Source organism: Camelina sativa, chromosome 20, assembly GCF_030686135.1.
Source record: "Camelina sativa cultivar CO46 ecotype springtype chromosome 20, ASM3068613v1".
NCBI classification, from domain to species: Eukaryota; Viridiplantae; Streptophyta; class Magnoliopsida; order Brassicales; family Brassicaceae; genus Camelina; species Camelina sativa.
Genome location: NC_141899.1, coordinates 6666421 through 6688048, shown reverse-complemented (window position 1 = coordinate 6688048; position 21628 = coordinate 6666421). Strand labels below are relative to the sequence as shown.

General features: G+C 34.2%; 5 protein-coding genes across 7 annotated transcripts; 2 read left to right on the top strand and 3 right to left on the bottom strand.

Moving 5' to 3' along the window:
- Window positions 1-749: 749 nt before the first annotated feature.
- LOC104769819 (uncharacterized) lies at window positions 750-2584 on the bottom strand. Its single transcript, XM_010494120.3, has 5 exons — window positions 2400-2584; window positions 2111-2255; window positions 1876-1983; window positions 1275-1349; window positions 750-1170 (listed from the first exon to the last, which is right to left on the bottom strand). The coding sequence occupies exons 2-5, from the start codon at window positions 2242-2244 to the stop codon at window positions 939-941; spliced, it is 549 nt and encodes a 182-aa protein (XP_010492422.1). The 5' UTR covers window positions 2245-2255; window positions 2400-2584; the 3' UTR covers window positions 750-938.
- Window positions 2585-6579: 3995 nt separating this feature from the next.
- Window positions 6580-11142, top strand: LOC104769818 (rhamnogalacturonan I rhamnosyltransferase 1). The gene is made up of 9 exons (XM_010494118.3): window positions 6580-6751; window positions 8685-8965; window positions 9064-9131; window positions 9241-9329; window positions 9420-9585; window positions 9694-9983; window positions 10070-10274; window positions 10352-10509; window positions 10586-11142. The coding sequence occupies exons 1-9, from the start codon at window positions 6687-6689 to the stop codon at window positions 10830-10832; spliced, it is 1569 nt and encodes a 522-aa protein (XP_010492420.1). The 5' UTR covers window positions 6580-6686; the 3' UTR covers window positions 10833-11142.
- A 1276-nt stretch (window positions 11143-12418) lies between these two features.
- LOC104769817 (calcium/calmodulin-regulated receptor-like kinase 2) lies at window positions 12419-15383 on the bottom strand. 2 transcript variants are annotated; one of them, XM_010494115.2, is made up of 7 exons: window positions 15074-15383; window positions 14000-14392; window positions 13766-13919; window positions 13555-13684; window positions 13299-13456; window positions 13018-13221; window positions 12419-12936 (listed from the first exon to the last, which is right to left on the bottom strand). In XM_010494115.2, exons 2-7 carry the CDS (start codon window positions 14317-14319, stop codon window positions 12589-12591), a joined length of 1314 nt encoding a protein of 437 aa, XP_010492417.1. In that variant the 5' UTR covers window positions 14320-14392; window positions 15074-15383; the 3' UTR covers window positions 12419-12588. The 2 variants fall into 2 exon arrangements, with proteins under 2 accessions (XP_010492417.1, XP_087361752.1); XM_087505626.1 differs by having other exon boundaries at window positions 13766-13927; window positions 15074-15316.
- A 1217-nt stretch (window positions 15384-16600) lies between these two features.
- LOC104769816 (protein GOLVEN 9-like) lies at window positions 16601-18229 on the bottom strand. The gene is made up of 3 exons (XM_010494114.3): window positions 17988-18229; window positions 17588-17625; window positions 16601-16937 (listed from the first exon to the last, which is right to left on the bottom strand). Exons 1-3 carry the CDS (start codon window positions 18070-18072, stop codon window positions 16764-16766), a joined length of 297 nt encoding a protein of 98 aa, XP_010492416.1. The 5' UTR covers window positions 18073-18229; the 3' UTR covers window positions 16601-16763.
- Window positions 18230-19794: 1565 nt separating this feature from the next.
- Window positions 19795-21573, top strand: LOC104769814 (GDSL esterase/lipase 7-like). 2 transcript variants are annotated; one of them, XM_010494112.3, is made up of 5 exons: window positions 19795-20164; window positions 20259-20386; window positions 20471-20719; window positions 20846-21104; window positions 21192-21573. In XM_010494112.3, exons 1-5 carry the CDS (start codon window positions 19924-19926, stop codon window positions 21410-21412), a joined length of 1098 nt encoding a protein of 365 aa, XP_010492414.2. In that variant the 5' UTR covers window positions 19795-19923; the 3' UTR covers window positions 21413-21573. The 2 variants fall into 2 exon arrangements, with proteins under 2 accessions (XP_010492414.2, XP_087362343.1); XM_087506217.1 differs by having other exon boundaries at window positions 20256-20386.
- Window positions 21574-21628: the final 55 nt, after the last annotated feature.

Genomic DNA, 21628 nt, shown 5'->3' with positions numbered 1-21628 from the left:
GGCATGTTGTTTATACATCTTATATAATAAAATAGAGTATTTTCTAAAAATATTATTTCAGATACTCAATTAAAAAATATAAAAATCAGTTGTGTTTAAAAGACGTGTGTACTCATTAGTGCTAAAAACGACATTACCGTAAATATATAATTATCGTAGTGTAAACTATTTACGTACCTATAGGTTCTAAAAAAAAAGATTTTTGTTATGCAACAAAAAAAATGTGTAGAAAATATGTTCTCCAATTTCATTTCACAAATGTGGAAAGATCAGCTTATATTTGGAAGAAAAATGTGATACATGATATACGGGCTACATGAATAATTTTACATAATATGATGATTGAAGATGAAAGTGATCTTGATGCGCCAATTGAAGTTGGTACAAAAGTTTCACCTCCGGATGTTGATAAAAGATGAAAAACTCATTTATAACTTGGAAATGCATTAACTTTTTGTATTGATGTTACGCAATTTTACTTATAATAATGTTTACTTTATGTAAATTTGTTGAATTAGTTCTTAATATAAAATTAATGGATCAAACTGATAAATTTAGGAAGTTAAGGGTATTGTTAATAATTAATAAAATAGAGATAGAATATGCTTAGAATATTCTTTTTAAAGTAGAAAATGAAGGAAACCATTGGAAACACAACACTTTGTTTTTACAGTTAGATTTGATATGTTTATGATATTATATTGAAGTTTAACCCATGCTAATATATGGAAATGTGAGAAAATATTATATAATATATAATGGAATTTTTCTTATACCTTTTTAAAAGTAAACAATAGTTCAAAATTAAAAAAGAACAAGGGCATAGTAGCAGCACCACATACATAAACCAAAAATCCAAACCCTGGAATAGTAGCACTCAACCTTACTTGGCTTTTACAAAACATTGGAGTCTTGCTTTGGTTTTCACTTCCTCAAAGTTAAGCAATCATGTCATAATCATCCAATTTGTCATTGTACTGAAGCACCTTTCGTTTAATCTTGGATGAATCAACCCAGGTGATGAAATCTTCCATGTTCCTAGTTACTAAGAAAGCTGGATCCGTAATTGTATCTGGACCTACACGAATGTGTCCTTGCTCTATGTATGTCACCGCTTCTTTGTTGTGCTCTGCAAACTTCAGGTGAACCAGCACGGTCGATAGCCTACGCCTGCAAATATACATTTTCAAGAAAACCTTACATGAGGCCAACGAAAATGAGATGTGATTGGCTAAAGTTACTGCCTATATAAAAGAGCTTGCACAAACTCTTACCGACAGAAGGATGAAACTGATAACCGATCAGTTAAAGCCAAGCTCTTCCTAGTTGGTATAACACCCATGTTATATCTGCCATTTCAACACACATGTAAAAAAAAGACAAGCCATTCAGCCATTAAGAATACAAGTTTTCTCATTGCAGAATGGAACCACAAGATTCATTAAAATTGCTACTTTTTTTCCTATACTTAGACAAATTCAAATATGTAGTTCTGAAGATCTACAGTGAGTACATTTTGTAAGAACCCTGACTCAATCGTTTCCGAAAGATTGTAAACCATCAGAAAATCATTGATCACACACTTAACCAGGATGACATTCAACTAGCTTATGAAGTAAAGAGTAAAAGAACCCCAAATTTATCTGTCTCTAAGGTAGTTAACCAGAAAAACAACAAGTGGTCTCTAACTCTAAGAAGACCTCTGGCTATCGGAGCTAATATTATGATAAAACAATTGGGAAGGTCTAAGTAAAAGCTGCAGAAAATGGTATAACTCTAATGTTCGAAGACCTAAACGCTAGAGACAACAAAGAGCCATAGCTTGTAATAAGCTGGATAAAGTGTACACACGAGTAAATAAAAAAAAAAACTCACAGCTTCTCCAACAGCATATCAGTCATCTGAATCCGAAAAGGATCAGCTGCATCCAGTTGTTTCATTATATTCGTCAGTTTCTGCACCATCCTACACAGTCCTGAATATCTGCCAGAAACCAGTCTCAATGGTCAGAGAAAGAAAAAAAAACCATTGTTCCAATCACAAAACACCGAAACCAAAAAAGAAGAATAAGCAGAACAGAGCATTAAAGAGTGTTAAAAAAGGAACGAACTTTTTGTAATCGTCACGAGAGCCCATATGGTATCGATACGTAATCTCGTTTTCCCGTTGCCCATCCTCTCTTTTCCATTCTAAGAAATTAGTTTTCTTCAGAAGCACCTTCTCGTGGCGCTTGAGCTTCCTCATCTGGAACGGTTCTGTGGATATATATGCAAATTATAGCCAAATTAGGGTTTTTATTTCTTCCACTAACTCAGATCAAAATTTGAATAACAAAATTAAAACTTTGTTACAATACTAAAAGGAACAATTGTTCGACGAGTATAATCCAAGTAGTTTACCTGGGAGAGATTAATCGGCGAGGCTCAGAGGAAGGGTGACTAAACAAACGGCGGTGAGGTCTTTTGGGGATGAGCAAGAAGATGAAGATTGCTAAAACCCTAAATTAGGAGAGGACCAATACACAAAAGTAAAACCCTCTGATCCAAGGAGAAGAAGGGGTGCAAGATCAAATCCGACGGTCCTCATCCATCGTTTTGGGTTGTAAGGCCTTTAAGTAAAACTAATTAAGTTGAGCCTTTTATTCATATATTGGGCCTTCAAAGCCCATATAAAATTTTATCTTAATTTTTGTGGGATGAATACTCCACTAGTAGGGAAAACTATTCAATAGCTCTTGTTAGAAAGAGAGAGAGAAAAACAGCTATTTCTACCACTTGGCATCGTAAAAGAAACAATCCAATTATTTCTCCACCGTAAAATGTTTTAGAAAGACATCTAGGTTTTGAATGGTTGTACAGTACGGTATAGACCGGACAATGTATACCACTATTTTGGTATGCAAAGCATTGGATTGTAGTATGGAGAAGACTAGTATGGAGTTTATAATGGTGGTATGCAAAACATTGGATTGTAGTATGGAGTTTATAACGGTATGAAGCTTTTGAGGAGTAGAATGAAAAATGCAGACTATCAGTAAATTTACATTGGTATGGAGTTGTATGTTTAGATGCATACTAGTATGAAGATTTTTAGTATGCAATAATGCATACTGATACGCAATGGTGAATGGTAAATTAAAGCTTTGAATGGTTGTACGGTATGGTGTAAACCGGACAATGCATACCAATATTTTGGTATGCAAAACATTGGACTGTGGTATGGAGCAGATTAGTATGAAGTTTATATTAGTATGAAGCTTTTAAGGAGCAGAATGAAAAATGCAGACCAATAGTGAATTTACAATTGTATGAAGTTGTACGCTTAAATGCATACTAGTATGGAGAATTTTAGTATGCAACAATGCATACTAGTATACAATGGTGAATGGTAAATTAAGTGCAGACTAGTCCAATTTTAGTCTGCTCTGGAGCATACTGTACAACCATTCAAAGCCTAAGTGTGGACTAGTCCAATTTTAGTCTGCTCTGGAGCATACTGTACAACCATTCAAAGCCTAAGTGTGGACTAGTCCAATTTTAGTCCGGTCCGGAGTAGACTATACAACTATTCAACCCTAGTAGTTTGTGTTAATATCGTCGATAGATAGATATATCTTTTTTTTTTTTGTTAAAAGGCTTTCAATTTATAAACATATATGCCCAATGGGCTATTTCCGGAATAGGCCCATACAATTATCCCCTTAGGGCCCAGTCCAATTACATCAAACCAAACCAGATAACAAAGACCAAAATTGACCCGGATATACCAAACTAAACCGGTAGCTAACCGGTATGAGCCAGAAACCCTAATCTGCAATGGAGAACCCTATTGCAGCCGCCCTCCCACGAAGTTGCGGATACTCGTCGGCCTAGGACCACCGGCGAGCCCGAAAAACGGGAGTCAAACGGAGAAAGTGACACAGGACCATCACCATCCCGCCACCGTAGAATTGTGAAGAGAAGGAAGAAGAAACCGATCTAGTAATTCGGAAGCCATAGTTCAGTCTGATAGAGATAGAGCAGTAGGGAATAGATCTAAACAGCCATCGACGGTGGCTTAGCCTTGCCTTTCTGGCGGTAGACCTCCCCCGTCAAACCACCGGCCGTGACAAAACCTCCTGCGTCTCCAGCCGTTCAGATCTAACCGCCGTATCTTTCTCATACCTTGCTGAGAACTACCTTCTTCTAACCGCATAGCCACGCTGCCGGTAGATGCAATTGACTACGGATAAAGCGCCATGGACCAGTGGTTCCTCTTCAACGCCGGAATCGCCGGAGGAACCCTTCACTCGGTGCACGGAATCGTGATCAGAAGAAAAGAAAGGAGGAGAGAGGAGAGAGCTGCGAGTAGAACTCACGCGCTCACCTCTCTATTTTTTTGTTCTAGATAGATATATCAGGGCCCCGGGTTCCATGCTTTATTATTACAACAGTGCATAGTATTGAAACAGGGGTCCCAAATTAATAATACATTTTATTTGTCTTCACAAAATACATAGTTTCCTAGAACTCTCTCGATAACAACCAAAAAGGTTCAAATCCAATGCACACGTATACACAAGGCACACGCACGCATGGGTTTGAAAGTTGTGACTATTAAGACTTATTGAGCCACCGACACCGATTTCGTGGGCATACATTACTAATAAGTAATAACAATAGGTATGTTAAGTTAAACATACATGCTACTTGTTGATTCCCATTTTTTTTATCTTACAGTACTAAACATGATGCGTTTAAGATATCTCTTCGAAGATAATTGGTTCCTTTACAAGACGTGTTGGTTCTATTTCAAGCATAAACGTAACTAAAGAAACGTCTCTCTTTTTTGTTGTGTTTTTGTTCGTTTCTTGATTTTGAATATACTTCTGTTAGTTTTTTATTATCGTTAAGATATCGTTAGTGCCTTTGGTTATGTAACTTACCTTTCTAGTTCTTGTCTTCTTTTTATCGTGCATTTGTGAGGACAGATTTTCATTATAAATGTTACTTAAAACACTTAGACATCAAAACTTGTGAAAGACAAATCCTATTAAATGTATATACTGATATAGAAATGACGAATTTAAATTAAACCTGGTGGATATTTACACGCTTTTCTCTCTTTGATCTTCTTAAACTCTTTTATGAAACGACAATTACAACATAGTATTAGTTATAGAAAAATCTTAAAAGTTTTAGATTTCCCATTGGAAAATATGTATTCTTTTAGTATTAGAAAATGAAATAAATAATTACGTCCGACAGCAATGTAAAGTCCGATGTCGGTGGTATGTATATGGTCATAGAAAATAACGTACATTAATTTTGCTTAAGCAACTCATTTCTAATCGAGTTCTACCATCACCAAATGAAAAAAAATAAATAGTACTCTCTCTTTCAAAATATAGGATGTTTTAACTAAAGCACATATATTAAGAAATTTTTACTTTTAATAAGTTCAACCAATCAAAAACAATATTGCATAATATAAAATATTAAATTAATCCAAAAGTTGCATAAAAACTTAAAAACATTCTATATTATGAAACAACAAATTTTTCTAAAACATCTTATATTTTGAAACGGAGAAAATATTGTTTAAGCGTATATATTAAAGATGCTGTCAAGTCATATCGTGACAATTGGCGTTTACTTAATTTCCAATATAATTATATCAATCGATGTTACACGATTTGATATAAATAGCAATCGTTTTCGAATAGCAAACATGAATGAGATTGATCTAGATTTTGTGACCGAACATCATCATCTTTATATTAATGTATTATATATATTCGCTTCGCTGATATGATATAAATATAATGCTGTGTGTTTAATTTTTGTTATTTAAAAAAAAAATAAACAACCTGTACTTAACTTCACTTCTACACGTGTACGAGTTTTAGATTTATAACAAAATGAAAAAAGAATACATTGTTTTCTAAAACTAGGCGGCGAGATCATTGCTTAAAGCTTTATTAAACTGCCGGTGCTACTAGACATCTATGGTTAGTCACTTTCACATGTTTAATGAATTAAACTTTTACAACCAAATAAAGTTTTAAAACTCGTCAAAAACAAACATGAAAAAAAAATTGTTGATAGGTTGCAAATAAATTATAAGTTGGATAAAACCATTTCAAATTTTCATTTTTTGTTTTGTTTTTTGGATAAAACCATTTACGACTATTCGTTGGTGTTGTTAATGTTTTTTTCTTTTTCTTTTTTAAAAGCATATTTATATTGATTTTAAATATGGAGATACGTTAAGGATTTTTGTTGGTTTGTTTGTTTTGTATTTTTATTAGAGAGACTCTTGAAAATTTATTAAAATATCTAGCTTATTTCAAATCTCATAAACCGAATAACACAAAATTGAATTTTTATTTTAAAACTCTTAATTAAAGAAAATGTGTTTTTTAAAAAGGAAAATCCAATTTTCAGACCATATTCTACTAATGGTTGCTTTTTAGAAAAAGTTGAAAATGTATCTATTTATGTTTGTTACTTGGTTCATGACGAAACATATTAATTTCTTCTTATGCATACATCCATTTGTTTCCTATAAATACCCTAAATCCGTTTTTCACCCCAAAACAAAATACAAAAAAATAAAAATAATACTCATCAACCTTTTATTCTCTCAAAATCATACATTATGTTTCTTATAAATATACACATGTTTTCGAAGTTTCGAATATCATAATGCTGAAGATGATAATTCATTCGGCTCTGGACCAGGTTTATACCATACTTCAATCCAAATCAAGGTAACAAGGCTAGCTTAAGTATATTTTCATCTAATATTTTGTTCTGGACCTTTTTAACGTTTAAACAATAAACATATTACACTTCCACAAACTTTTATTTTTAATATATACTAGTATTATATATGGGATTGACAAAATGACAACTGTGAGCACTGAATGAATATAGTTGGTCCATCTATTTATATAGTTAATTTATTAGACATACTGTAGGCCTATTTTTAAATTTATTTTGCCGAATATTCATTTTTTAATTTGGATTTCTCTTTGACATTGCTGTCACAAAACGAGAGATCCACAAGTCTAGTATATGCTCTTTTTGAACAATTCTAATTTTATTTTTATCATATAACCGACACAATATCAATTTTGCCCTATTTACTCTCTGTTAGAGAATTAATTTGATTTATTTTTCAACAAGAAAATATAAAGGCAAATAGAGAAGCCGTGATGATAAATTCCAGTAAAAAATATTGTTTCCGAGTTCTCTTTCAGGAAGAGAATAAATAAATATTATCATCAATTTCTTTTATGAAACTTTTAAGTTAAAAAAGTAACAGTAATCAACATGAAACCAAAAACTGCATGAGTTGGTTAACTACAATTTTTAATGGCTTGAATTCATTTTGTCAATTTGCACCTAAAAAAAAATAAAAAAATTGTCAGTTAAATTTTGTTTTGTTTTCTCTGATCATTAACTTTTTAAAATGATTGGGTTAATTCCGATCAGAACATACAATGGTCTGTTTTACACATATTTTTTTAATTTGTTCGATAAAATTGGGCAGTTAACTTGTGGATTAGTTTTTGCTTAATGACATAATTAGTTTTGAGGCAAAGGTCTTGCCAATGTGGTTTAGATATAACAGAAACTTTGTTAATTTAACTTCCAAATATTTTAGTTTATCCCACTGTGAAAATAAAACTTATTAAATAGGTTTAATGTATTTGGTCAACCAAATTTCGTTCCATAAAATCTAAATCCAAAATACATACATAGTCCGTATATATAACATTTTCTTAGTTTATTTTTTTTAATAAAGGTCTACTTTGGCTATGTATTAGATTTATTAAAAAAAATTAATAATATTATAAATTTACAATACTAGTACGTATTAAAAAAAAAAATCTATATAAATGAAAGTTTTTTGCCGACAAAAAAGAGAAAACCTAAAGAGACTGCCCTTTTTAATTTTATTTTATTTTTCCCCAACACCGATCATCATCTCTCCCCTATATCTCCGACGTCCTTCATCTTCATTCTCCGGTCAACACCCCGACCACGTTTTTGACTGAGAGTCTCACGCCAAAAAAAAAAAACAAAAAACATTCACCACGAGTATTTTATTTTCATCCTGCAATTTCGAGAGAGTGGTGTATTAAAGGATTCGATCGCCATTGCTGATTTTTCAAAACCTTCCTACCCTCTCTTTCATTTATTCCTTTAACTTGAAGAAGTGTGAGCTTCGTTCAATTGAGATCTTCTTCTGGGTCGTTGCTGAGAGAGCTTTAAAGAGTTGTCCTTTAATTAAAAAATAACTTGAGATTCCTTCTTCTCTTATTTTTTTAATTGAAGCAAGATCTGGGGTTTAGTCAGGTTGAAGATCGTGGCTTTACTTTAAAAAAAAAAAAAAAATCTGGGTTTCTCGAGGTGTGATTATTAATACACACTGTGTTTGTGTGGAGATTACATTTTCTCTGAGTGTTATTAGCAGTCATTATTAAAAAAAACTTAAGCATTTGTTTATTGCTTTTAATTTTCCTTTAAGTTGAAGAAGAAGCTGTGGTTTAGTTTTAACGACCCTGCTTTTAAGTGTTCGATGAAATTCCTCTGAGAGTTTTTTTGGGAACTGTGAGAGTTTGGGGTTGGTGGAGCGGTGATTTAGAGAATTAAAAAAAAAAAAATGTGTAAAATGGAGAAGTTTCTTTACCACAGGAAACTTTGGGAGATGAATGTTAAGCTTTTAGGTGAGAGCAAAGTTGAGAAACTCAAGAACTCTTTTGTTTCGAGGCCTCGTATGAGCTTATGGATGATTCGTGCTGTTACTGTCTTGTTGCTTTGGAGCTGTTTCGTTCATTTGATGGCTTTGGGTGAGATGTGGGGACCTAGATTGTTTAAAGGTTGGCCTTCTTGTTTCAATCACAATGCTTTGCCTTTGTCTTCTCCTCCCGTGGATATGACGTCTCTCCCCACTAAAATTGCCCTTCCTCCTAAAAGTAAGTTTCTTTAAGCCAAGATTTGTGTGATTATTGGTGAAATTTTTGTGGTTGAATTGAATAATGGAAACTGATCTTTTTGTTTTCTTCCTTCTTAGGGGTATATGTGAACAATGGTTATCTTATGGTTTCCTGCAATGGAGGACTCAATCAAATGCGAGCAGCGGTAAGATGAGAACCAAAACCATTGGAATTTTGCTTCTCTTTTGCAAAAAAAGATTCATCTTTTAGTAAATATGATTTAGTTAACTTTGTTTTTGGTCTGCTTTTTACAGATATGTGATATGGTAACTGTTGCAAGATACATGAATGTCACACTGATTGTGCCGGAGCTTGACAAGACCTCCTTCTGGAACGATCCAAGGTAGGTGATATATATGTCTCTTCATCACTCTCACTTTGAAGCTTCTTTGTGAACTCTATTTTTCTTATTATGTTTTCTTCCTCGGGGCAGTGAGTTTAAAGATATATTCGATTTGGATCACTTCATAAGTTCGTTAAGAGATGAAGTTCGGATACTCAAAGAGTTGCCTCCAAGGCTTAAGAAAAGGGTTGAGCTTGGAGTGTACCACGAAATGCCTCCTATTAGTTGGTCAAACATGTCTTACTACCAAAATCAGGTTAGTTTTCTAAGTCTGTTCTTTTGGTTAGACGTTAGTCCTCACTTTTCTTTATATACCCAAACCATTTTACTAATTTTTCAAACTTAAACATATATTTGGAAACAGATTCTTCCACTGGTGAAGAAACATAAGGTCTTACATCTGAACAGAACGGATACTCGACTTGCTAATAATGAACTGCCTGTGGAGGTTCAGAAGCTGAGGTGCCGAGTAAATTTCAACGGGCTTAAGTTTACTCCTCAGATTGAGGAATTGGGTAGACGAGTAGTCAAGATTCTGAGAGAGAAAGGTCCCTTTCTCGTCCTGCATCTCAGATATGAAATGGACATGTTAGCTTTTTCCGGTTGCTCACATGGTTGCAACCCTGAGGAAGAAGAAGAACTAACAAGAATGAGGTACATAAAAAACCCCGAAAAATCTTCTTGCTTTTTTGTTCTGACTTTTGATGGATATATTGATCTGAATTATCTTCGTCTGGCAGATATGCTTATCCATGGTGGAAAGAGAAAGTTATCAACTCTGAGCTAAAGAGAAAAGATGGCCTTTGCCCTTTAACTCCTGAGGAAACTGCTCTCACGTTGACCGCGTTGGGTATTGACCGAAATGTTCAGATTTACATAGCTGCTGGAGAAATCTATGGTGGTCAAAGGCGGATGAAGGCTTTAACAGATGCTTTTCCAAATGTGGTAAGTAGTCATTTCATTTTTTTGAACTTTTTCCAAACTTATATTTTCCATTGACTCCATTATCATTCTTAACTCAGGTCCGGAAAGAAACCCTACTCGAACCCTCTGATCTGGATTTTTGCCGGAACCATTCATCTCAAATGGCGGCACTTGATTACTTAGTGGCTCTTGAGAGTGATATATTTGTTCCAACTAACGATGGCAACATGGCAAGAGTCGTTGAAGGTCATCGCAGGTGAACAATCGTTGATCTATCTTCTTCTTCTTTCTTCCCATATTTATCATCCCGAGGCTAACACCAACTTTTTCAGATTCTTGGGGTTCAAGAAAACAATTCAGCTGAATAGGAAGTTCCTAGTTAAGCTGATAGATGAGTATACTGAAGGATTGTTGAGTTGGGATGTATTTTCATCCTCGGTGAAGGCGTTTCACTCTTCTCGAATGGGAAGCCCAAAGAGACGATTAGTGATTCCCAATAGACCAAAGGAAGAAGACTACTTCTATGCCAACCCGCATGAATGTTTGCAGCTGTTAGATGAACCATTGAGAGTCATTTGAGGGATGTGACTTCACCACTGGGGAGAGAACAGCTGAAATATCGGGTCAAAAGCTCTAATTTACTACAGTCTGAAAGATGAATTTACAGTGAGTTTTACAGATTTAAGTTATTTAGGGTTCTTGCTGCAGAGATTTCTGAAAGAGCTCCCATGGATGAACCAGAAGAAATGATTATTGAAGCTTACATTGTAAAGTTTGGCATCCATGGCCTTGCCAGTTTTGTTAGCTAAATAAAAAGTGCCATTTTGTGTAATTAAACCTTGGTTACAATTAAAGATATATATATATATATATATATCAGGTTATTTTATACTCTCTTTTGATCCAAATATGTTTTACATGAATTTTTTTCAATATCTAGCAACTAGCAAGTGTTTACTATACAATGAAAAACATATTCTAATGAAGGAAAAATTCAGATAAATCAAATAACCAATAACAAACAAAGAAGATACATTACTCCACTTCTTGAGTTTGGATGATCAATTAAATTTTTAAGATGTTTTTTTTTGGTATTCAGCTACTGAAAATACAGTTCATGTTTCTTTTTGTCAACTTTAAATTATAAAATTGTGACTACTATATACACTGGTTAGTATAAATAAGATCACTAATTGTTCACCTACTTATTCAGTATGCTCCACTACCTAAACACTTAGGAGTGGAACCCGCCCCTATTATATTGGTTACTAGTACAAGATCACTAAATTTATCACCTATTTTTATGTGCTGAAAACTACTTTGGGTTCAAAAGTTCAAAGCCAACCAAAACACTTCAATTTTTGCAATCATTTTAAGAAGTAATAACTGATAACAAATGGAAAATGGCCCTGACTCACTATCCCATTATGTCTTACTTTAAGGAAATCAAACCATATTATACATCTCGAGAAAATACCCATTATTTTTAAGAGCTGAATATATTTACTAGTTTCTTTCAAGTGTATTCGAGTGATCCAAGAGAGAAAAATAACTATTCTAGTCATAATTATACAAGTGATCCAAGAAATATTCAAGCTTTTGAATTTATCAACGGGTGATCCAAGAAATTCCATTTCACTAATCAAAGTTCGTAGAGGTTCTTGATCTTATCGATACCAAAGTAACCAAACTCATTAGAATTATTTACAAGATACTTTTACTTTCTCTCATCTGTATATATATTTCAGTATATGAGTATATCGTTTGTACTAAATGAAATTACATCATTATTAGAAGTTATGTGACATGATGTTATAGCCGTTTCGATATGTGTCTCCATAGCTATAGTTTTTGTTTTTTTGTCAACAACTCCTTTTAATTGCATATTGATTAGAATTAATATTGTTGGATCCACCGAGACACATTGCTTTCGCAGCACAACAAGTACACATAAAGTGGATGAAGATATACTTCTTAATTAATGGGTTTAAAAAATAGGTGACTTTTTTTTTTTCTCAAGTTTTTGTGAACTTGATCATTTGTTTTTACAAGGTTAAGTTTTCTGTAATTCCGGTTTTGGATTTCTGAATTCCCTTTTAGATCTTTGGTAATGATTTTTCGGATTGAAATGTACACAATATAAAAAGTAACCTAGTACTCAGAAATGAAGAACAATACATATATTTAGTTAAAAGAGTTTTTGAAAAAACACAACCTCAATTCTCAAAAACTCTTCTCTTTTTTTCTTTTCTTTTTTTTTTGCAGAAGAGGAAATCTCTATTTTTGAGACTCATGTGGTGGTAATATGTACAAAAAATAATTCCTCACTAAAGAGTTAAATTGTTATTGTATGGTTCCTATCTTGATGATCCTCTTCTTTAACACCAGCCAATAACCCTAACTCAACATGCTGATCCTTAATCCTGCTCATAACTCTTGACAGATCTTCCTCATAACCAACACCAAACGATGAAGACATTGTGTCCTGTCTTCTTCCTCTAGACCGACTTTGTTTGATCTTTAGTATGAACTGTGTCACTTCTCCAATAGATGGTCTTTTTCTAGGTGTCTTATGCACACACCTGTTTGCAATCTTCGCCAGTAACCTCACTTCTTCAATGCTTGCATTGCCCGCTAGTTTCTGATCCAGTATCTCGTCGATACCATCTGGACTCATTGAAGCCTGCTCATCAAGAAAACATAATCAATGATCACAGAGTCGCTCACTGAGTTTTGGTTTGATTCGGTTTACTTTTTAACTTACCAGGTTGATGTATTCCATCAGATTCTGTTGGGGATGGATTGCAGTAATGAGCTCAAGAATGATGACACCAAAACTGTATATGTCGCTCTTCATCGTGTATTTATTAGTTGAAATGTACGTTGGATCCATGTATCCGTGAGTACCCTTCAATCCAGAAGTCATTCTATCCAAAACCATCTCTTTGGACAATCCGAAATCCGCAACCTATACCAACAACCAAATTTTTAAAGATTTAACCAAACAGTTTTGAGTAAGCGTATCAGATATTTTTGCTCTCTCACCTTAGCTCTCATGGAGTGATCTAACAATATGTTTGCTGACTTAAGATCACGGTGAATAACTGGCGGCACTGCCCCTTCGTGAAGGTATTCAATTCCGTGGGAGATGTCAAGAGCGATTTGAAGCCGCTCTTCCCAATTCAAGACTTGCATCTCTTCACCTGAAAAGCAAAGTAGAAAGATCTTATGAAACAAACACTAGAGTGATAAATTTCTTGCTGCGACTTATACCGGTAGAAGAAATCAAAAGACAACTCACCACCATACAAAAGATTCTCCAAACTTCCATTACTCATGAACTCATAGATCAACATCCGGTGATTTTTATCGACACAGTATCCTATCAAGTTCACAAGATTCCGGTGATGCAGCCTCCCAAGTAAAGATACCTGGAAACAAGAACCCCAAACACTGCTCTGTTATCTCCAATATAAATGGACCATGGAAATGAACAGGATCGGTACACTTACCTCGGTTTGAAACTCTTTATCTCCTTGACTTGAGTTAGAGGCATGAACTTTCGCTGCAGCTAATCCTCCATTAGGCATAACCGCTTTGTACACAGGACCAAAAGATCCTTGTCCTAGAACGGTTGTGAAATTTTGTGTTGCTTTCTGAATATCCCTAAAGAACTTTCAGACCATAAGCTACTACAACCGAATATCAAATTTCATGCAAACTCAAGCATTGGACAGAACACTCACTTGTAGTGATATCTAGGTATGCCGGATGCAGATACAGTGAGATCTTTGTTATGGTTGTTCCACCATGGCTGATGTTGAGTGGGTGCTGCGTTCTCAGGAAGCTGTACTGATGCTGTATTTGAGCTATCATCAGAGATTACTACGCCTCTTTTAGCAGTGTGAACAGGTAGAGTCGGGGTCTTCTGTTCATTAGCGCATCGCCTAAGGTGAGAGTGGTGCTTATACCATTTTATGGCAAAGAACAAGATCAGAGCGAGCAGGAGACCAAGTGCAAGACCAACCGAAATGCCAATCACTACTAAATCACTTCTATTCACCATTTTGATATCATTTCACAAACCATAAGGAAAATTGAACTGAAAGATGTTTTCTTCTGTTTCTGACAAAACTTTCCTGCAAAAAAATTTTCCAGTTAAGGTTTTGCATCATGAAGCAGTATACACTTTATTACTAGACATATAATTAAAACTCATTTAAGATGATCATCATGTAGACATTGTATATAAACTCTAAACTAGCTAACCAAAGTTACAAACATAGCCAAAATAGGTAAACGCTAACTGAAGCTTATACAACAGACGAGAACAAGCAACAAGAACTTTTTAAAACATGACATATACTAAACTCACAATCATAACTGAATTAACTCAATAACAGAAGCTTCTCATAAATCAAATGTTTACTACTTCCAAAAGTGACAATGAGCATATAAAAATTCAATTTTTCTTTCCTTCAAATTCTAAGTGATCATCTTCTCTGTAAACTAGATCGAGATCCATGCTAAATGAAAAAGATCCCACTTTTTTTCCTTTTCTAGAGTTAACACCCAATAAAAATCAGAACTTGTTTGATTCTCACAGATTCAAAGCCCCCCAAAAAATACAAATTGTTTCTCTAAAATTACTGTACTCAGAGAAAATTCAAGAACTTTCAATATTTCCTGTCAACTGCATAGGTCAAAATCTACTGGGTTCGATCAAAATCGTGAAAAAAGCCTTTTTACCTACCAAAACATTGGAAAATCAAAATCATAAGAGCAGCAAAAAGCCATCATTGAACATTTTTAACACTTACCTAAGAGCCAAAAGAAAGCGAAAGAGCAAAGAAGATCTAGGGTTTTGATCTGTGCAACATTTAGTGTTGTCTTCTTCCGCTAAGAAACAAAGTCAATCTACATGCGGAGACCTCGTCCATAAAAGTAAAACTGATGAACAAGAGAACAGAGCAAAGTGCAGCACTTTAACTTTTTTTTTTTTTTTTTTTTGTTATTAATCCTATTTATTCACAAAGAATATATGTTGGCAAAGCTAAAAGAATAAGAAAACGCGTTTAGTTAAATCATTTTATTCTGAAAATGAAATTTTATATAATTATTAGTTTCTTCTAGTAGGCTTAATGAATGGGTGCTTTTATAGCATTACAAAAATTAAGTCCCTAATCAATTGTACAACAACAAAATCAAGGGGAATTGGGTTGTATGACCAAAAAAAATTCTATAATTTAATAACTAACTATACTAACTATGTATTGATTATATACTCTATATTATATGTATAATACCAATTTTTACCCCTTCACTATCTTTCATCACCACCACCATCTTCTGACCACTGGCCATCGCCACCACCTCCGGCGTCACCACCACCGGCCACCACCTCCGACAGTTCTTCGGCGGCCACCACCTCTTTACCATTATCATCACTAGGGTTCTCAATGTACTATCCCTTAGGGTTTAGATTTCTTCCAACCACTATCGTCGGACCACCGCCGGAGACTGCCGGAGACCGCTGGAGAACCGCCGGAGAAACGCCGGAAAACCACCGAAAAACCACCGGACCACCGCCGGAAAACCGCCGGGCCACCGCCGGACCGCTACCGGACCACCGTCAACCACCACCGCCGGCCATCACCTTCACCCTTACCCTTAAACCAAAAAACCCAAAATAGTAATTTACCCTACCCTTGATCCTACTTTTCTAATTTTTTTGAATAGATGGTTATATTATTCTATAGTTTTTTTTTTTTGGCTACTCAGCTAATTCACCCCAAAATCAACCATAATTCAAGAACAATAAAAATCTTACTAGTTTTGTGAAATGGTGTACTAATTATCTTACATTCACATTTTACCCTTTAAGCAGACAATAGTTAATCATAAATTATAGTCTCTACATTATATATAATATACTTTTTTTTTGGGTTTAGGTGAATGATTTGAACTTTTGAAGCATGGCCCAAAGATACACAATAAAAATAAAAGTTGGACATCAAGTTGGTGTGCGCAAAATGATATAGAATAATTGAGTTTTCTTATTTAATAGTATTAGTTCACAATTGATGACTTGACCAAATCCATCCAGCTTGAGCTTGGTTTGGTTTAATCTTCTCCCTTCAAATATTTCCAAAACAGTTAGAGAGTTATGTCATATATACATTTTTTTTTTTCATAACAAATATACTCATGGGGAATGTAATTCGAAGTAAGGGCTACTTCCATGAAATATTAACAACCATATATATACTTTATCTTCCATTCTATTCATATAGAATTACTAAGTCGAATATGCGAAATTCGAAATTTTTAAATATATATATCTCTCAAAAATGAGAAAACTTTTCAAAAATTAAAAGACAATACAAGCACTCTTTTAGTTTATGTATATAAGTAAATATTCAGCATTACATGATACGTCCATTTTATGATTTTAACAAACTTATATTAAACAGAACTGAAGGAACATAATAGGTAACAAACAAGGGTCAATTAATGACCATTAGGCAAGCCATTGTGAACCGGAGTTCTTTTCCTTGGCTTCACCGGTGAAGGATATTCGTGCTTCATCAGATGATCGACCTCTCTCTCTAAATGATCTCTCCATATTGAATCTTCCAACGATCTTGCTACATTTTTGGTTTCAATCGGTTCCAGAGCTGTTAACTGCCAAAAAAAAAATATATAGACCAAAGTAAGAAGATTATATTGGCTAATACCCCAATACTAGTGTTCAAGAAAGCGGTTTAGGCGGCCGTCTAGGCGCCGTCTAGGCGCTAGGCGCTCAGTAGACGCCTAGATGACCGCCTAAACCGCTTAAAATTACATTAATTTAATTTTAATATTTATTTTTGATTTTTAACTATATAGATTTAAATTATTAAGTTTTATATTTGTATACGTAATTATAAATGTTTATATGTTGTTAATATAACTTAAATAAATGTATTTTTGTTAATTTTGTTTATAATTTATAATTTTTTTTATTTTTCTAACATATATTTGTACATAATTTTATATATATAATGTTTTATGTTGTAAACGCCTAAACCGCCTAAAAACCGTCTAGGCCCCGATTAGACGTTTTAGGCGCTAGGCGTTGGGTCACCGCCCAGATACCGCCTAGCGCTTTCTTGAACACTGCCCAATACTAATGATGATTCATTTTTAAAAGTATCCCAATCCGGATAAGCTGAATCAACCCAATTCAAACAACAAGAAAAGAGAATAACTGATGTAAAAAAGAAAAATGTTAACTAAATAATTTTTGTTCAAACATAAAACCAAATGTTAATTTAGTTCAAGCTTTCGATTACCTTCCGTCCCATCGAGAGATCTCCATTACTCGATCCACCTACATATGAATATATAATTATATTTGTCTTAAAATAAAAATCGTAACTCATTTACATATATATTTTAAACTTTTATCCTAAAATTATAGTTTTATAGGATGATGGATCTTATGCGAATACAACATTTACATACCTAGAAAAGTCGTTTAGTCGCTGTAAATAAATATATGTGTCTCTTGTGCACATTACATATATGCAAGTACGAAGAGAAGAGCATATGTATGCTATAGAATTTTATATTGTCAAGCTAGAATATTAGAATTAGAATCATGCAAGTAAATATGTATATTAGTATATGTATGATCATCATCATCAACATCATATGGCCGTCAAAATATAATGAGTAGATGTAGATTCAAACCTCGAGGCCTTTGAAGAAGAAGAAGAAGAATGATGAAGAAAACCCCTAAAACGATGGTCGTTAACTTCAGACTTGTTTGCTTCATATTATATCGTTGGTCGATGGTCGATCGTTTGTATTCGTTTCTTTTGTAAAGTATGTATCAGTTATTCAACGTTTGGCGTTAAGGATTGATGTTATACAAAGATAAGGGCTTTGTGATGTTCTGGTTGTGTTAAAACAAGAGGCTAGCTAGGGTTTTCCGACAAAAAGAAAAGATACTTCTCCTTGGTAATTGCAAAGGAGGTTAATTAATTAAAGAAGTATTTATTGAGAAACTAAAAACGAAAATACTACTACAAATTAATTAACGTCATTCAGATTTCAGATAATTGTTTTGGAAAAACTGAAACGAGTCTTGTTTCATTGGCGATGATTATGCTTGTAGTCGGTATATTTGAAATGTTAATCAGTAGGGTTAATATATATTCATAAGTTTCGAAGATAATCTCAATCTTTAAAATGGAAAATAGAAAGCATAATTATTTGATCGACTGAAAACTAATAAAATTGGTTGATTACGGTTTCTGAACAAGTCTTTTTCTTTTTCAAACCCCCAAAAGATCCCTTTCAAGTTTCAATCATCGATTTGCTAAATGATATGCCTTGGTGGTCCATTTTATAATCAAATGTATTATAAATTATTCCTATACTTAACATCGAAGTTGATATATTCTTTTTGAGACACGAGGACGAGTTCTCCGATTCTGGTCCTCCTTGAAAACCTTCACAAATTCAACAATTTGTATTTTAATTAACACCATGTGTTTTCAAATAATACTCTACTACTCCCTCTGTCTCAGGAAGATTGATGTTTGGAGACTTTCACACATATTAAGAAAATTTTTAGTTTTTTTTGTAAATTAAGTTATAATTACTTTTTTTGGTAGATAGAGAAAATATAAACCAATAACAATTCAAAAATTTAAATATTTTAAATTAGTTCTTGAAGTTTACAAAACATCAATCTTTGTGGGACAAAAATATATCCCAAAACATCAATCTTTGTGAGACAGAGGGAGTATTAATTATCTGTATTTGAAAAACTAATAATAATCCCAAATGATATCAACTTCTAATGAAACATAAATGGATCATGGAAATTTCACTAAACCCAATGACTCAGGCCCCATAACAGCCCCATTATACCAATTAGATCCATAAACTATGAAACGGTTTTGAGTTTTGACACATACAATGATACAAATACAAATGATGTGAAAACCATCATTACATACGTAACCATCATTACATACGTAACCATCATTACATACGTGACAGAACCGTTGTCAATTGTATTTTTCTATCAGAATGCAGAAGCCAGAAGCTATGAGCAGACCATCAATGACTAGAATACAGATATACAAAAAGGGAGGTTTAGGGGTAAGCTCCTCCAAAAAGCTGTCTCCATAGAAAAGAAGAAGAAAATAGTAGGAAATTAAAAGAAGCAGTAAATGAAAAAAGAACAAATCTTTTTTTGGAGCAGTAACAGTTAACCACTACACTCCATGAGATCATTTACCACGACCAGTTCCTCCTCTGAACCCATACACGGTCTCATATGTCACCTAAATCATGTCTCTCTTTCTCTCTCTATGATCTTTACCTGTATGTATATATATAACCCGGTTTTGATACACTTTTCATTCGGTTTAGAAAGTTTGTAAACGGTTACTATCTTTCTCTTACTCTCTCCCTTCACTTTTTCGGTTCGGTTTTGATCACTATCTGTTCGGGTAACTCTTTGGTTTGGTTTTCAAAATCGGTTAAAACCAGAGTGGACACCTCTTGACTTTATATACACGTAGAATTGTTTTCTTGACAAGCTTATCTTAAGAGCCTAAAGACAAAGAGAAAGAGAAAGGGAGAGAGAGTAAGAGAAAGATAGTAACCAAGCATGAAGAGTTTGTTGATTTGTGTTGTGTTGTTAAAGCTTGTCTGGTTTGGCCATGGCCAATCTGGAGGTGATCATCATCCTCTTGCTCCAGCTTTCTTTGTCTTTGGAGATTCCTTAGTTGACAGTGGAAACAACAATTACATTCCAACTCTCGCACGAGCTAATTATTTCCCTTATGGAATTGATTTTGGCTTCCCCACTGGCCGTTTCTGCAATGGCCGTACAGTTGTTGATTATGGAGGTACAGTAGTTGTTAAAGACTGACTAAAAGATCTTTCGATGAAATTGGTTTCACATTTTCTAACTCATTTCTCACATTTTTTCTTGTAAAGTAGCAACATACCTCGGCTTGCCATTGGTGCCACCATACTTATCTCCGTTATCCATTGGGCAAAATTCCTTAAGAGGAGTTAACTATGCATCTGCTGCAGCTGGGATTTTAGATGAAACCGGACAACATTATGTGAGGATCAAGAAACTAAAACTCTTATAACATAAAAGAACTTAAATTTTTCTCTTTTTTTCTGACTTACCTATGTTTTTTCAGGGAGCAAGAACTACATTTAATGGACAGATATCGCAGTTTGAGGCTACAATAGAGTTACATCTCCAGCGTTTCTTTCAAAACCCTGCAGATCTGAGAAAGTATCTTGCGAAATCGATAATTGGGATCAATATAGGAAGCAATGATTATATCAACAACTACCTTATGCCTGAGAGATACTCCACCAGCCAAACCTACAGTGGAGAAGACTATGCAGATCTCCTGATCAAGACTCTGTCAGCTCAAATATCAGTTAATCAATGATCTTTTTTTATAACTCTCCCAACATCTCATAATACATTATCCACAGTAGTGATCCAGATTTTCATCTCATACTCAGAAAGTGTTAACTGTGATCTTTTACAAACATTTTGGCAGAGACTATACAACTTAGGTGCAAGAAAAATGGTGTTAGCTGGGTCAGGACCATTAGGTTGCATACCAAGTCAGCTATCTATGGTAAGTGGCAACAATAACAGCGGGTGTGTGACAAAGATCAACAATATGGTTTCCATGTTCAACATCCGTCTGCAAGATCTAGCAAATACTCTCAACACAACTCTTCCAGGATCTTTCTTTGTCTATCAAAACGTCTATGATCTGTTTCATGATATGGTTGGGAACCCCTCTAGATATGGTAAATGACCTCAATCTCTACTTATTTCATAGGGGCTTTACTCTAATTCTATATATCGGTACTGAGTTTTAGTTCTCCTTTCTGCAGGTCTTGTAGTATCAAACGAAGCGTGCTGCGGTAACGGGAGATATGGAGGAGCCTTAACATGCCTTCCGTTGCAGCAACCATGCTTGGATAGGCATCAATATGTCTTTTGGGATGCATTTCATCCAACAGAAACTGCCAACAAAATCATAGCTCACAATACCTTTAGCAAGTCTGCAAACTACTCCTACCCTATCAGTGTCTATGAATTGGCTAAACTGTAGAGAAATGTGTCTCAATGCTAGATTACCTCCTCATTTCAAGATTTCCTCGGTTCTCTAGTTTCTAGTTAGAAGACATTAAGTATGGGATTTGTATGTAACAATTTCCCAAATCTTTAAGATCATATCTATATTTCGATTTTATAAGTTAAACCTTTCTCTTACTCGAGTGTTAGCCAACACGACATTCTTGAACTAGCAGTCATCATTTGTAAAGGA

Coding starts and splice junctions, on each gene's coding strand:
- LOC104769819 (XM_010494120.3), bottom strand. CDS start 2,244: ATGAGGAAGCTCAAGCGCCACGAGAAGGTGCTTCTGAAGAAAACTAAT. Junction 1,984..2,110: donor TCTCGTGACGATTACAAAAA/GTTCGTTCCTTT, acceptor GGTTTCTGGCAG/ATATTCAGGACTGTGTAGGA. Junction 1,350..1,875: donor GATATGCTGTTGGAGAAGCT/GTGAGTTTTTTT, acceptor TTGAAATGGCAG/ATATAACATGGGTGTTATAC.
- LOC104769818 (XM_010494118.3), top strand. CDS start 6,687: ATGCTGAAGATGATAATTCATTCGGCTCTGGACCAGGTTTATACCATA. Junction 9,132..9,240: donor TCAATCAAATGCGAGCAGCG/GTAAGATGAGAA, acceptor TGCTTTTTACAG/ATATGTGATATGGTAACTGT. Junction 9,586..9,693: donor TGTCTTACTACCAAAATCAG/GTTAGTTTTCTA, acceptor ATTTGGAAACAG/ATTCTTCCACTGGTGAAGAA.
- LOC104769817 (XM_010494115.2), bottom strand. CDS start 14,319: ATGGTGAATAGAAGTGATTTAGTAGTGATTGGCATTTCGGTTGGTCTT. Junction 13,920..13,999: donor ATACCTAGATATCACTACAA/GTGAGTGTTCTG, acceptor AAAGTTCTTTAG/GGATATTCAGAAAGCAACAC. Junction 13,457..13,554: donor GGAGAATCTTTTGTATGGTG/GTGAGTTGTCTT, acceptor TTTGCTTTTCAG/GTGAAGAGATGCAAGTCTTG.
- LOC104769816 (XM_010494114.3), bottom strand. CDS start 18,072: ATGAAGCAAACAAGTCTGAAGTTAACGACCATCGTTTTAGGGGTTTTC. Junction 17,626..17,987: donor TCTTCTTCAAAGGCCTCGAG/GTTTGAATCTAC, acceptor ATTCATATGTAG/GTGGATCGAGTAATGGAGAT. Junction 16,938..17,587: donor ATCTCTCGATGGGACGGAAG/GTAATCGAAAGC, acceptor TTTTTTTGGCAG/TTAACAGCTCTGGAACCGAT.
- LOC104769814 (XM_087506217.1), top strand. CDS start 19,924: ATGAAGAGTTTGTTGATTTGTGTTGTGTTGTTAAAGCTTGTCTGGTTT. Junction 20,387..20,470: donor ATGAAACCGGACAACATTAT/GTGAGGATCAAG, acceptor ATGTTTTTTCAG/GGAGCAAGAACTACATTTAA. Junction 21,105..21,191: donor TGGGAACCCCTCTAGATATG/GTAAATGACCTC, acceptor TCCTTTCTGCAG/GTCTTGTAGTATCAAACGAA.